Source organism: Peromyscus eremicus, unplaced genomic scaffold, assembly GCF_949786415.1.
Source record: "Peromyscus eremicus unplaced genomic scaffold, PerEre_H2_v1 PerEre#2#unplaced_4051, whole genome shotgun sequence".
NCBI lineage: Eukaryota > Metazoa > Chordata > Mammalia > Rodentia > Cricetidae > Peromyscus > Peromyscus eremicus.
In genome coordinates, this window is record NW_026738284.1 from 1 (window position 1) to 12511 (window position 12511).

Here is a 12511-nt window from a genome sequence, read left to right on the forward strand (position 1 = left end):
AAGTAAAGGCAAAAAGGTTTGTGTGGGGCGTTGTCTTGTTTTACTCTTTGTTTTCCAATACCAGAACCATAAACTCTTTATCACCTCTTAAAAGTTAATATTCTTTATCGCTGGCTTGATATACATTACACATGAGCTAGAATCCTGATATCAGGAGATATGTGTTAACTGTTTAAATTGATCATCCATTTCTTGGAATTCAGGCCCAGTGCCTGGAGGGTGGAAACAAGTCGTTATTATTGTCAGTGTAGTTACGGTCTTAGAACCATCCGCCTTCTTCCCGTGTTACCTGAAGGAAACCTGATGCTCTGTTTGCTTTGGTTCTTCCATTAGTAACCACTGAAAAAAGTTGAGAGGTAACATACCAATCTGGAACAGGCTGGTTCTTGGTTAAAAGACTATACAGTGCTGTTTATGTAACTGAGTACAAGACACATTGCTGTGCTCAACAATTGCAGATACAGTGCGCCTCGCCTTCTGCTGTCTCTGGCACTCTGCTGTCATCTAGAATGTATTGATTTGCTTTTCTATTTCCATTGACATTATGAAAACCCTTGGATTTCTGTTTTGTTTTGTGTTCTGACCTAATAGACCAAAGCCTCACTGTTTCAATTGTGGTTCTGAAGAGCATCAGATGAAGGAGTGTCCAATGGTAAATCTCTCTCTAAGCAGAGTGTCTTTGAACAAGAGCTGGTGGATGTTTTGTGCATGGGTGGCTCTGGGTAATGTGCATGAACTTCCTGTGCTACACTCATTTGTACTTTAATCTTTTCAAATTCATGTTTATATTTAAGACACTGAATTTTTTAAAGAAAGTAACAGAATACTCTATTTTGAGGTGAATGAAGTATGAGTTAATTTTAGACAGTTTATTTTAAAAAGTTAATTTTGGGTTCTAATAACACTAAAATAATAAGTAGTTAAAGTGACTGTTCTTGTTTGATTTTCAAAAGTGTCTGCCCACTTTTATGCATCTAATCTACATTAAAACTAGAGCAGTCTATGCTTTACCTTTTAAAAAGTGATGAGTATTCTCAGTAAATTTCTGAGATATTTCTAAATTACTCGATACCATTCTTTTCGAACATTATTATGACTTAGCCTCGGAATGCTGCTCGGATAAGTGAGAAGAGAAAAGAGTACATGGATGCCTGTGGTGAGGCAAACAGTCAGAGTTTTCAGCAGCGATACCATGCAGAAGAAGTAGAGGAGAGATTTGGACGATTCAAGCCAGGAGTTATCAGGTACCACTGTTGTTTCACCGTGTGGTGTCACTTTTTATTTTCTTAGTATTTAGAGCATTCTTTGTCTCTTGTGGGGATTACAAGCATGTAAGAGCGAGCCAGGTGGTGGTGTGCAGATCTGTGAGTTCGAGGCCGGCCTGGTCTACACAGAGAAACCCTGTCTCGAATAACGAAAAACAAATAGAAAAGAATGTAAGCAGGCTATAACAAGTCTGTACAGAATGCATCCATTCATTCAAACCCACTTATCAAAGGCTTACTGTGTGCTTGGTATGTATCATACTTCATACAATAAAGTACAGGGCAGAAATGTTTTAGCCAGGCATGGCGGCTCATGCCTGTGATCCCAGAACTTGGGTGGCTGAAGAAGGACAATCCCCTTAAATTCTAAGTGAGCCTGGCTACAGAGTAAGAGCCCTTAAGAATAATACAGGTCTGGAGAGACGGCTTGGAGGTTCAGAGCACTGACTGTTCTTCCTGAGGACCCAGGTTTGATTCCTAGCACTCACAGGATGGCTCAGAACCCTATCTGTAATTCCAGTGCCCGGGGATCTGACATTCTCTTCTGCCCTTCATGGGCACCAGGAGGATACATGTTGCGCAGGCACACATACAGGCACAAACACACACATGAGAAAAAATGATAATAATACTTTAAAAAAAGAAAGATGCCAAAATAGTGGTTTTGTGCAAATCTGAATTCATCATCTTTCCTCCTCTGTTTTGCTTAGTGAGGAACTTCAGGATGCACTGGGTGTGACGGACAAGAGTCTTCCCCCCTTCATCTACCGGATGCGCCAGCTGGGCTACCCTCCAGGCTGGCTCAAGGAGGCTGAACTGGAGAACTCAGGGCTCGCACTCTATGATGGAAATGGTACAGTATGTTAGGAAAGAGAAGTCAGTTTACGGTCCCCACTCACCCCACCTTTTTTTTTTTTTAAGATTTATTCATTTATGTATATGAGTGCTCTACTTGGGTTTAGTGCCTGCATGAGAGAAGAGAACCTCAGAGAGAGGAGGGTGTCTGATCCCATTGTAGATAGTTGTGAGCCACCATGTGGGTGCTGGGAATTGAACTCAGGATTTCTGGAAGAGCAGCCAGTGCTCTTAACCGCTGAGCCATCTCTCCAGCCCCCACTCACCCCTTTTTAAATTAAGATTATTAGCCAAGCCTTTAAGCCAGCATTTGGGAGGCAGAGGCAGGCAGATCTCAGTGAGTTTGAAGCCAGCCTGGTCTCCTTAGCAAAATCCTGTCTTAAAAAAAAAGATTCGCCGGGCACTGGTGGTGCACGCCTTTAATCCCAGCACTCGGGAGGCAGAGCCAGGCGGATCTCTCTGAGTTCGAGGCCAGCCTGGTCTACAAAGTGAGTTCCAGGAAAGGTGCAAAGCTACACAGAGAAACCCTGTCTCAGGGAAAAAAAAAAAAAAAAGATTCACAGCAAAGTAACAGGCATGCCAAGCCTGTTTAATGTGTCCTGGGGTAGCTGAAAACATGATGACATTTCCTGTTTTCCAAGGAAGGAACTAAAACTTCAATGATCATACAAAATTATCAGGTGGTTTAGCTGGATATGAAGTGCACATTTGTTATCCTAGCACTCAGGAGGCTGAGGCAGGAGGATTGATAGTTTGAGGCAACCTGCCTGAGCTGCATAGCAATACCCTGTCTTGTCTTAACAAAAAAAAAAAAAAAAAAAAAAAAAGGAAGAAAGGCCGGGTGTGGTGGCACATGCCTTTAATCTCAGAACTTGGGAGGCTGGTCTCTGTGAGTTCGAGGCCAGCCTGGGCTACACAGAGAAACCCTGTTTTGAAAAAGAAGGAATATCAGATCGTTATTTAGGCTTGGTCTGTGTTCTCTGAAGCCAGAGTGGGAAGCCTGCAGGTAGTCCTGAGAAGCTTTTAGCTTTCTTAGCATTTCTTAGCAATGGCAAGAGGTATGTTGCACTTCTGCAGTGATGTGGGAGGAAAGACAAAGGGAATTGACTGGGTGTAGCTCCTTGGCGAAATAGCATGAGAGGCAGACCCTGCCTTATAGCAGAGGGGCCAGAGAGATGGATCAGTGGGAACAGGCACTTCCTGCCATGCCTGATGACCTGAGTTTGCTCCTCAGGATCCACATGATAGAAGGAGAGACCTAACTTAACAAATTTCACTGATTTCCACACACCCACCATGGCACAAATGTTTTAAGAATTTTGTTTTGTTTTTTAGACACAGGATCTGATTGCATTTTTGTTTTGTTTTGTTTGTTTTTGGTTTTTCAAGACAGGGTTTCTCTGTGTAGCCTTGGCTGTCCTGGAACTTGCTCCATAGACAGGACTGGCCTGGAACTCACCTGTCTCTGGCTTCCAAGTGCTGGGATTAAAAGCATGTGCCACCAGCCCCGGGGCGGTGGTGGTGCACGCCTTTAATCCCAGCACTCGGGAGGCAGAGCCAGGCGGATCTCTGTGAGTTCAAGGCCGGCCTAGGCTACCAAGTGAGTTCCAGGAAAGGCACAAAGCTACACAGAGAAACTCTGTCTCAAAAAAAAAAAAAAAAAAAAAAGTGCCACCACCACCTGGCTAAATCTTTTTTATTTTTTGAGACATAATCTGTATCCTAGGCTGTCCTGGAACTTGCTGTGAGTTAAAGCTGGCCTTGAACTCCTTCCTCAGCCTTCTAAATGTTGGGATCACAGGTTGCCATGCTTGGAGCCTATTTAAAAGTTGTAATGGGGGCCTGGAGAGATGGCTCAGAGGTTAAGAGCACTGACTGCTCTTCCGGAGGTCCTGAGTTCAATTCCCAGCAACCACATGGTGGCTCACAACCATCTATAATGAGACCTGGTGCCCTCTTCTGGCCTGCAGTCATACATGCTGTATACATAGTAAATAATAAATAAATCTTTAAAAAAAAAAAAAAAAAAAGTTGTAATGGTTCAGGACAATGATAATCATTTGTAGACTAATTCTGATACAGTATCTCAGCACTTTCCTTGTGTGGTTTGATGTTGGGGGCGGGGAGGCAGGACATGTTTAGTGTCTAGCCTTGTTGACCTTTTCTCTACTCTCTAATAGATGATGCTGATGGGGAAACAGAAACTGGAGAGATACAAAATAAAAATGTCACTTATGATCTCTCAAAATTGGTAAACTATCCAGGTTTTAATATATCTACTCCCAGAGGTATTCCAGATGTAAGTATACATTTTAAAATTTTTCTTCTGAAATGTGATAGTTATATTAAAGATTTTCCAAAATACTAATGTATGTAGCAGTTTGTTACTGAAGAAACGAGTGAATTCGTAGCTAGACCTGATGGCGCGCATGTGTACTTATAACACTTGAGAAGTGGAGGGAAAGTGAAGTTTACTGATGTGTTTGAATTTGTTAGACAGGTCTCATGTTGCAGGCCAGCCTGATCGTCCTTCCTCCACTCCCAGATGCTAGGATTACAGATGTGCATGCATCTGGCTCTGATGGACAGTCTGGGGAGCCAGACTCAGGTTATCTGGCTTGTGCTGCAACTCCTTATGCACTAATTCTCCCAGATCCTATGCGGAGCTTTCTAACTTACATTTTTCAGTACTGGAAATTGAACTCAGAACCTCTTATGTGCTAGTACCACACTGTCACTGAGCTAATCCCAACCTTGGATCCTCTTACTAATTAGATTATGAAGTGTAAAACTGTATATGTGAAAGTTGTGGGATTTTCTGACATTATATCTAAGCAAAGGAGCAAAAGTCGGTTGTTAGGCTCTATAATCCTAACTCTGCAACAAGCTCAACTGGAGTCTACACCTCAGAAGAGGACTTTGGCAGTGTGGTGTTGTATGGTGTGACATGCCTTTAATCCTAGCACGTTGACAGGTAGAGGAAGGTGGATCTGTGAGACAGGGCTTTTCTGTGTAGTCCTGGCTGTCTTGGAACTCACTCTGTAGACCAGGCTGGCCTTGAACTCACAAATAACCACCTGCCTCTGCCTGCTGATTACTAGGATTTTTTTGCCACCTGTCTTGTTTGAGATGTTGAATGATGTAGTGATGTTCCTTCTGCCTCTTCCATGTCCTGGGATCCAAGAGTGTGCCATCTAGTCTAGTTTTACAGTTTTTATTATTATTTTCTAGTTTGCATGCAAAGTAATGGATTTCATTTGACATTTCTGTTTTAGGGCTTTTGTCGGGGGGAGGTTGTTGAGATGGAATCTCACAGTAACCCTGAAAAACCTTGAAGTCGCTGTGTGGCCCAATCTGGCATGGGATTTGCAGTGACCCTTAGCCTCATCCTCTTGAGTGCTAGGAGCAAAATCTCTAAAAGATGATGTTTTCCAAATCCATTCATCCTGTTTTTTCCACATTAGGAGTGGAGAATGTTTGGTTCCATACCAATGCAGGCATGTCAACAGAAGGATGTGTTCGCCAGTTACCTTACTTCTAACATCCAGTCGGTAAACAGATTTGTGTGTGTGTGTGTGTGTGTGTGTGTGTGATACTGGGAATTAAACCTAGGACCTCAGATGTGCTAGGCAAGCACTCTACCACTGAATTACATTCCTAGCCTCGGGATATAGATTTGAAGGGTGTAGTTGGTAAACGTTTGTGGCCATGAGATTTTATGGTTCATTAGTATCTTACTGTTCTTTTTGGTTTATATTGTAAACACTGGTATCTGATTAATAAAGAGGCTGCTGAATAGGAGCCCTTTCAGCAATTGCTTGGGTGGAGACTGGTGTAGGTATGGGTTAGAGGTTCTCTGTCTGCCTTGTGTGACTTGTGTTCCCCTTGGTTACTCCATTAGCCAAGCATGAAGTCTGGCAGCAAGCGGTCTTCGTCTCAGTCCAGCCCTAACAGTCCAAAGAAGCAGAGGAAGGAAGGGAGCGCAGCAGCATCCCCTGCTGACATGGAGCTTGACTCAGGTACATTTTCTGGGTTTGATTTCTTAAGAAGGCAAGGTCAGTCTGTATGCTCGTGGGTCTGTAAGCGGAGCAAAGCTCCACCCCCCTTACGTCAGAGCATTGATATTGGTGCTGGTAAACCTGAATTGGAAACCACACTTGATGTGAGAGCCAGAGGGACCATCTAGCCAAGTCCCTGAAGTTGGCAGGGTCAGGTCCCCACAGTGCCACAGCTAGTCAGGCTCCTCATATGGGACTTCACTCTGGAAAAAGCGAAAGGGCATGCACACCTCCGGCAGCTCCAGCTTCCAGAAGAGTTGAGCCACTGGGCAGTTACCTTTGTAGGTATATTGGTCCTATAAGTTAGTTGTCTCCCAGGGACCGTGTGCTCCTAAAAACTCAAAACAGGGCAAATCCTTGCCTCTGACATGATCCCTTGCTCGGCCTTGTGCCTTCCCTTCTCCATCCTTCCCATGGAACCTGTGCTTAACCAGGATCATGGTGATGCTGACAGGAAAACCCAGTTTCCACCTTTAGGAGCTCCTCCGACCCAGCCCCAACCACTGCTCATTTGTGTTTGCCTGAGTCATGGTTAATTAGATAAACTCAGGCTCTTCTGGACCCAAGGTTAACAGTTGTTTTCCACTCCAGAGTAGGCCTGGCTAGTTTTGTCCTATATAGCAAGACAGGTGTTCTGAAATGGGGTAAAATGGCAACATGACGAGAAGATGCATAAAAAATACTGTGGTCATTGGTAGAACTGGTGGTGTGCATACTTAGCTTATGTGAGGCCCTGGGTTTGAACACCAGCACTGAAGGAAAAATCTTTGAATGAGGTACAGATAGTGTACTTTATTCCAAACTTGAATGTGAACACTCTCCATTTTCAAATTCCCAGGGAAAATTTAAACTTGGACTAAATTCCCTTGACATTCAAAGGAATTGAAGTCCAAAATTAATTACTTTACAGAAATTCATAATCTGTTAGGCTTGGTGTCCTGTAGTCCTTGGGAAACAGGCAGGAGAATTGTGGGTTCAAGTCTAGCCTGGTCTACATTAGAAGATCCTGTCCCCAAAAGATAACCAATTAAGCTGCCAGATCATTTCATATGGTATCATCATCTCAGCACAGCTCCTGAGCACCGTGCCAGCAGGTTTCAGATCCTGGCCTTCTAGCTTTTGCAGCCTTACTTCAGTGTCCAGTCTGACTGCCCTCCCCAAGCCTTAATCTTTGGGTTGGTTGTTTTTGAGATAGGAGCTCCTGTAGCTCAGACTAGCTTCAAACTTACTATGTAGCTAGCCCAAGCTGATCTTAAAGTTCCCACCATCCTCCTGTGTTAGCCTTCCAAGTCCTGGGATTCCAGGAATGATCCACTACACCTGGCTCTCTAGTCATAGAGTTAATAGGGAACAAAACTCTTAACAGCCTTTGCAAGAGACCCATGAAAATTTGAAACAAGCTGGATGTGATGGTAGATTCCTATAATCCTAGCACTTAAGAGACATAGGCAAGAGGGCTTCACAAGTTCAGGGCCTGGTCTACATAGCCAGCCTTTTTTTTTTTTTTTTTTTTTTTTTTTTTTTTTTGGTTTTTCAAGATAGGGTTTCTCTGTGTAGCCAGTTGTCCTGGAAATTGCTCTGTAGACCAGGCTGGCCATGAACTCTCAGAGATCCACCTGCCTCTGCCTCCCTAATCCTAGGATTAAAGATGTGCACCACCACTGCCCTGGCTTCCTTTTTTTTTTTTTTTTTTTCCCTCCAGTGGAGAGGCAGTGTTTAAAAACAAAGAGGGAGCTGCTGGTGGGGTGGTTCGGTGGGTACAGGCTCTTGCTGCCAAGCCTGATGACCTGAGTTTGTTCCCAGGAACTGGAGTTACAGGTGGTTGGGAGCCACCATGTGGGTGCTGGAAATTATGCTGGCTCCTCTGGGAGAGCACCCAGTGCTCTTAGCTGTTACTGACCCATCTCTCCAGCCCCATGAATTTTTAAAGATCATCTTAGCATGTACAAAAGGTCACGTGACAGGAACCCTCGTGCCCAACCACAAAACAGGAAAATGGCTGCAGACACTGAAGCCCTTGACCTGAAGCCACATCCTGACCAGACCAAGCCTCTCTGGGTATCTTCTGGAGTCCTGTGAATCTGTTGTCACCTCCCAGTCCTTTCACTTGGTACTAAGTTACCTGCCCCCCAGACTCTGAATAACAATGACGAGCATCGAGTGACTGATGCTCAGGGCCAGGTATTAGAGGTACCTAGTGGAAAATCATACAGGGCAGGCTCTCTTATGATTACCCCCTATGATTAGGTTAAAGACTTTAGTTTGGGGACAGCAAAATGGCTCAGTAGGTAAAGGACCTTGCCACCAAGCCTGGTGACCTGAGGTAAATCCTCAGAAATGTGGTAGAAGGAGTGAATTGGCTCGTACAAGTTGTCCTCTGACCTCCATGCACAAGCCAAGACATGAAGTGTTGTCATTCCCCCACCCAGTAAATAAATAAATGTAATAAAATGATAAGCCTGGTGGTGACTCAGCTTGGCTGGCTTAAATGCCTAGGCCAGTAGCCCCACATTTGTGGCAGGTACACACTCGTGAGTCACTGAGGCACCCCATCATTCCCAGCTTCTTCTTTGAGAAGGAACAGGTAACTCACTGAGCCAGGCCAGTTGTAGAGTATGTAATAAGTAAGGCTGTGTCACAAACCTGTGGACAATTATATTAGTGTGTGTTAGTGTGATAGTTTATTCAAATGAAACTTCTTATGGATGTTGTCTCGTGTCCCCGCTTAATTCTCTAATATTCGTTTATTTTATTATGTATACTTATATGTGCATGTCCGCACATGTGCCATCACCACCCTTACGTGGAGGACAGCTTGCTTTAGTCCTTCTACCAGGTGTGATCTAGGGATTGTGATCAGGTCATCAGGCTTGGCACTCATCTTTTTGTTTTTTCGAGACAGGGTTTCTCTGTGTAGTTTTGGTGCCTGTCCTAGAGCTCACTCTGTAGACCAGGCTGGCCTCGAACTCACATCGATCCAACTGCCTCTGCCTCCCAAGTGCTGGGACTAAAGGCGTGCACCACTATGCCTGGCAAATCTTTTTAGTTTTTAATATAATTTATCCTTAAAAGCAAATGAAGGACTGGATATGTAGCTCATTGAGTAGAGTGCTTGCCTAGGATACATGAAGCCTTGGGTTTCATTCCTTAGAACCAAATAAAACCAAGTGTGGTGGCACATACCTTAACTCCTGCATTCCAGATGTGGAGACAAAAGAATCTCAAGTTCCAGGCCAGTCTAGCTATAAAAATATTCTATCAAAAAGTACTGAATTTTTAGTCAGGCATGGTAACATAGCTTTTATCCCAGTACTGGGAGGCAGAGGCAGGAGGATCTCTAATGTGTTCAAGGCTAGCTTGGTCTATAGCAAGTTCCAGTCCAGCCTGGACTATATAGTGAGACCCTGTCTCAAAAAAGGAAAATCAAAAGATGATAATACTATATATTTTTTTAGTTCCACTATTACCCTAGTCACTACTCTGTCACTTAGGGATTGCAGACTGTCACTGTATTTGAAAACATGATATATAATGAATGATAGGTAAAGAACAACAGTGTGATATAGGTGCCACAGAGCTGATTACAGACCATAATGATAGCAACTTAGAATTGTATTGAGGAGTGAAGTCAAGGACTGAGCAGGAAATCAAGGAAGGCAGGTCAGGCATTTGAGGTGGTAGGAGACACACACACACACACACACACACACACAAGCGTGGACTGTAGGACTGGTCCAGCAGCAGAGAGGCAGCTGGACAATATAGCGCTAACTAAGGAGAAGCAAACAAGCTCTGTCGCACACGCCGAGCAAGTGCTCTGCCTCGGAGCTGTATCCTGGGCTGCTCCTGCTTTCTGTTCTGAAGCAGGGCCACAGTAAGCTGTCCAGGCTGGACTTGAACATGGCAGTCCTTCTGCCTCAGCCGCCTCAGCCGGATTAGAGGCCTGCACCATCATCAGGCCAGGCTGTGAGAAATTCCTGGTCATGAAAAGACTTCTAAGCCTGGAGCAGTGTTGGGCTTCATTCTGTAGGGAAAGGATGGCACTCAAGGGTTTCATTGACGTGGAATGTTCCTAAGATCGAGGGGTGTTTTAGAAATAGACGTCCAGCTGACTTGGAGGATAGACTAAGGAAGATGAATCCAGAGGTGAGGGTGGTTGACTATTTCTGACAAGTGTCAGTGGATCTGGAATAAGGTGGTGAGCGATGCGGTAGAGGGAAGGGTGGACTTGAGGGAGCCTGGTGTCTGAGGTTAGGGCAGAAGAGAAGACTGCAGTTAGCAGCAGGCTTCCCTCTGGGAGACTTCCTCTTCTCTTCTGCAGCCTTCCCCACTCAGGGACAGCACCCTCCTGGGAACTCCTCCTATCTCCATGTCTCATGTGTCCTCCGTCTGAAACTGTGTGTGTGTGTGTGTGTGTGTGTGTGTGTGTGTGTGTGTGTGTGTGTACACACACAGGGGTTGCTCTCCCAAGGTCTGAGTCACATTCCTTAGCACCAAAATCCAGAGCACTCACTCGCCCTGCCCTGACGTGCCTCCCTCAGGACTTGGTCAGGACTTGAGACATCCAGGCATGGTCCTGGCATCTGAAAGTCACCGTTTTCCCTTCTCCTGGTTTCGAGACTGTAGTCCAGGCTGGCTGTGTGAGTGCTGGCATTTACAGCAAGTGCCACCGTGTCTTATCCTTCTCTGCTTTCTCAAAGACAGTTGTTGGGGCCATTCTATCTCTAGGTACCCCAAGTTCAAATAATACATTTGTATGAAATGCATCTTCCCATTTCAGATGTGGAGGTTCCACCTGGTTCTCAGAGCAGCAAAGCCTTTCAGTTTCAACCACCCTTGCCTCCTGGCACACCTCCTCCACTGCCACAGGGAACACCTCCACCTCTCTTCACTCCTCCACTCCCGAAGGGCACCCCACCACTGACTCCCAGTGACTCACCCCAGCCCCGACCCACGGCTGCAGCCATGGACGAGGACGCCCTGACACTGGAGGAGCTGGAAGAACAGCAGAGGCAGATCTGGGCAGCTCTCCAGCAGGCCGAGGGAGGCAACAGCGACTCTGATGTGCCTGTGGACACACCTTTAACTGGGAATTCAGTAGCCTCCTCCCCTTGTCCAAATGAGTTTGACCTCTCTGTCCCAGAAGGAAAGGCCCTGGAAAAGCCAGTGCTGGCTGAGCCCCAGGGCCCAACCACTTCCGCAGAGACAACGGGGCCTGAGTCTCCCTCCAGCCCAGCAGCAGGGGCAGCAGTGTTCTCTCAGAAAGAAGAGGAGGAAGCTGCAGAGGGGGACCCCGAAGAGGCTCTTGTTGACAATGGCAGGGTGTCGAACTGTGACATGAGGAATGGAGGCAGCCAGAAGCTCCTTCATCAGGACACCCGGCCCTCAACAGCCTCCAAAATCCACAGCCTGGTACCTGACATGAGCAAGTTTGCCACTGGAATAACACCCTTCGAATTTGAGAACATGGCTGAGTCCACTGGGATGTACCTCAGGATAAGAAACCTGTTAAAGAATTCGCCCCGAAATCTGCAGAAAAACAAAAAGGCTTCTGAGTGAACGCGTGAGCAGCGCCGGCCGCACGATGATCTGTAGCTCTGCGTTGTTCTAGCGGACTTAGATGGCAGGCGAAGTCGCTTCCCCCTTGTCCTCCCCACCTTTCAGAATCTGCCCACAGTTTGTGATCTCAGCTCCAGCCTGTTTGACAAAATGAAAGACTGGGCGTGTGAGTTTGCGCTTTTTCCTCACTGACGACAATGGCCAAGGAGGTGTGTGCATGAGCTGGTTCAGATGTGGTTGGTTCGGGTTATACTATTTTTGGATTGTGAGTATCTGTCAAGAGTGAAGGTTTTTTTGTTTTTTTGTTGTTTTTAAATGTCTTTTGTAAATTGTTTTCCCTTTCTACATTTTGCTATTCTGTATATATAAGCTTAATATATCACTTTTTAAAAGAAATCTAACAATTTTAAATTCACATTTCAATTCCAACAACCAAATGAGAAAAATCAGGGATGAGCAGCTTTATCCTGCTTGGGGTATTTTTGTAAGATTTTCATGCATGAATTTTAATATCACTCTTACTTTTTGTAATTTAATTATTCAAATCCAATAAAGGTGTGCTTACCTTTGTGTACAGAGGTTTAATAAATTAGTTTTCTTACACGTGAACCAAGACTGGGTAGATGTGACTCACAGTTAAATTGTTCTTTGAAACTGGGGTGAAAATGATGTGGTTGCAAAGAAACTGCATGTTTGGATTCCAGCCTATAAACATATAATAAAATGGTTTAATATTTTGGGGAAAAGTGAAGGTCATTTAGCCTTTGTACAAGA

General features: G+C 45.0%; 1 protein-coding gene across 1 annotated transcript; it reads left to right on the forward strand.

The window, feature by feature from the left end:
• Nucleotides 1-20: 20 nt before the first annotated feature.
• LOC131902222 (zinc finger CCHC domain-containing protein 8) lies at nucleotides 21-12311 on the forward strand. The gene is made up of 7 exons (XM_059253258.1): nucleotides 21-652; nucleotides 1102-1244; nucleotides 1976-2118; nucleotides 4301-4419; nucleotides 5585-5671; nucleotides 6022-6139; nucleotides 10959-12311. The coding sequence occupies exons 1-7, from the start codon at nucleotides 635-637 to the stop codon at nucleotides 11735-11737; spliced, it is 1407 nt and encodes a 468-aa protein (XP_059109241.1). The 5' UTR covers nucleotides 21-634; the 3' UTR covers nucleotides 11738-12311.
• Nucleotides 12312-12511: the final 200 nt, after the last annotated feature.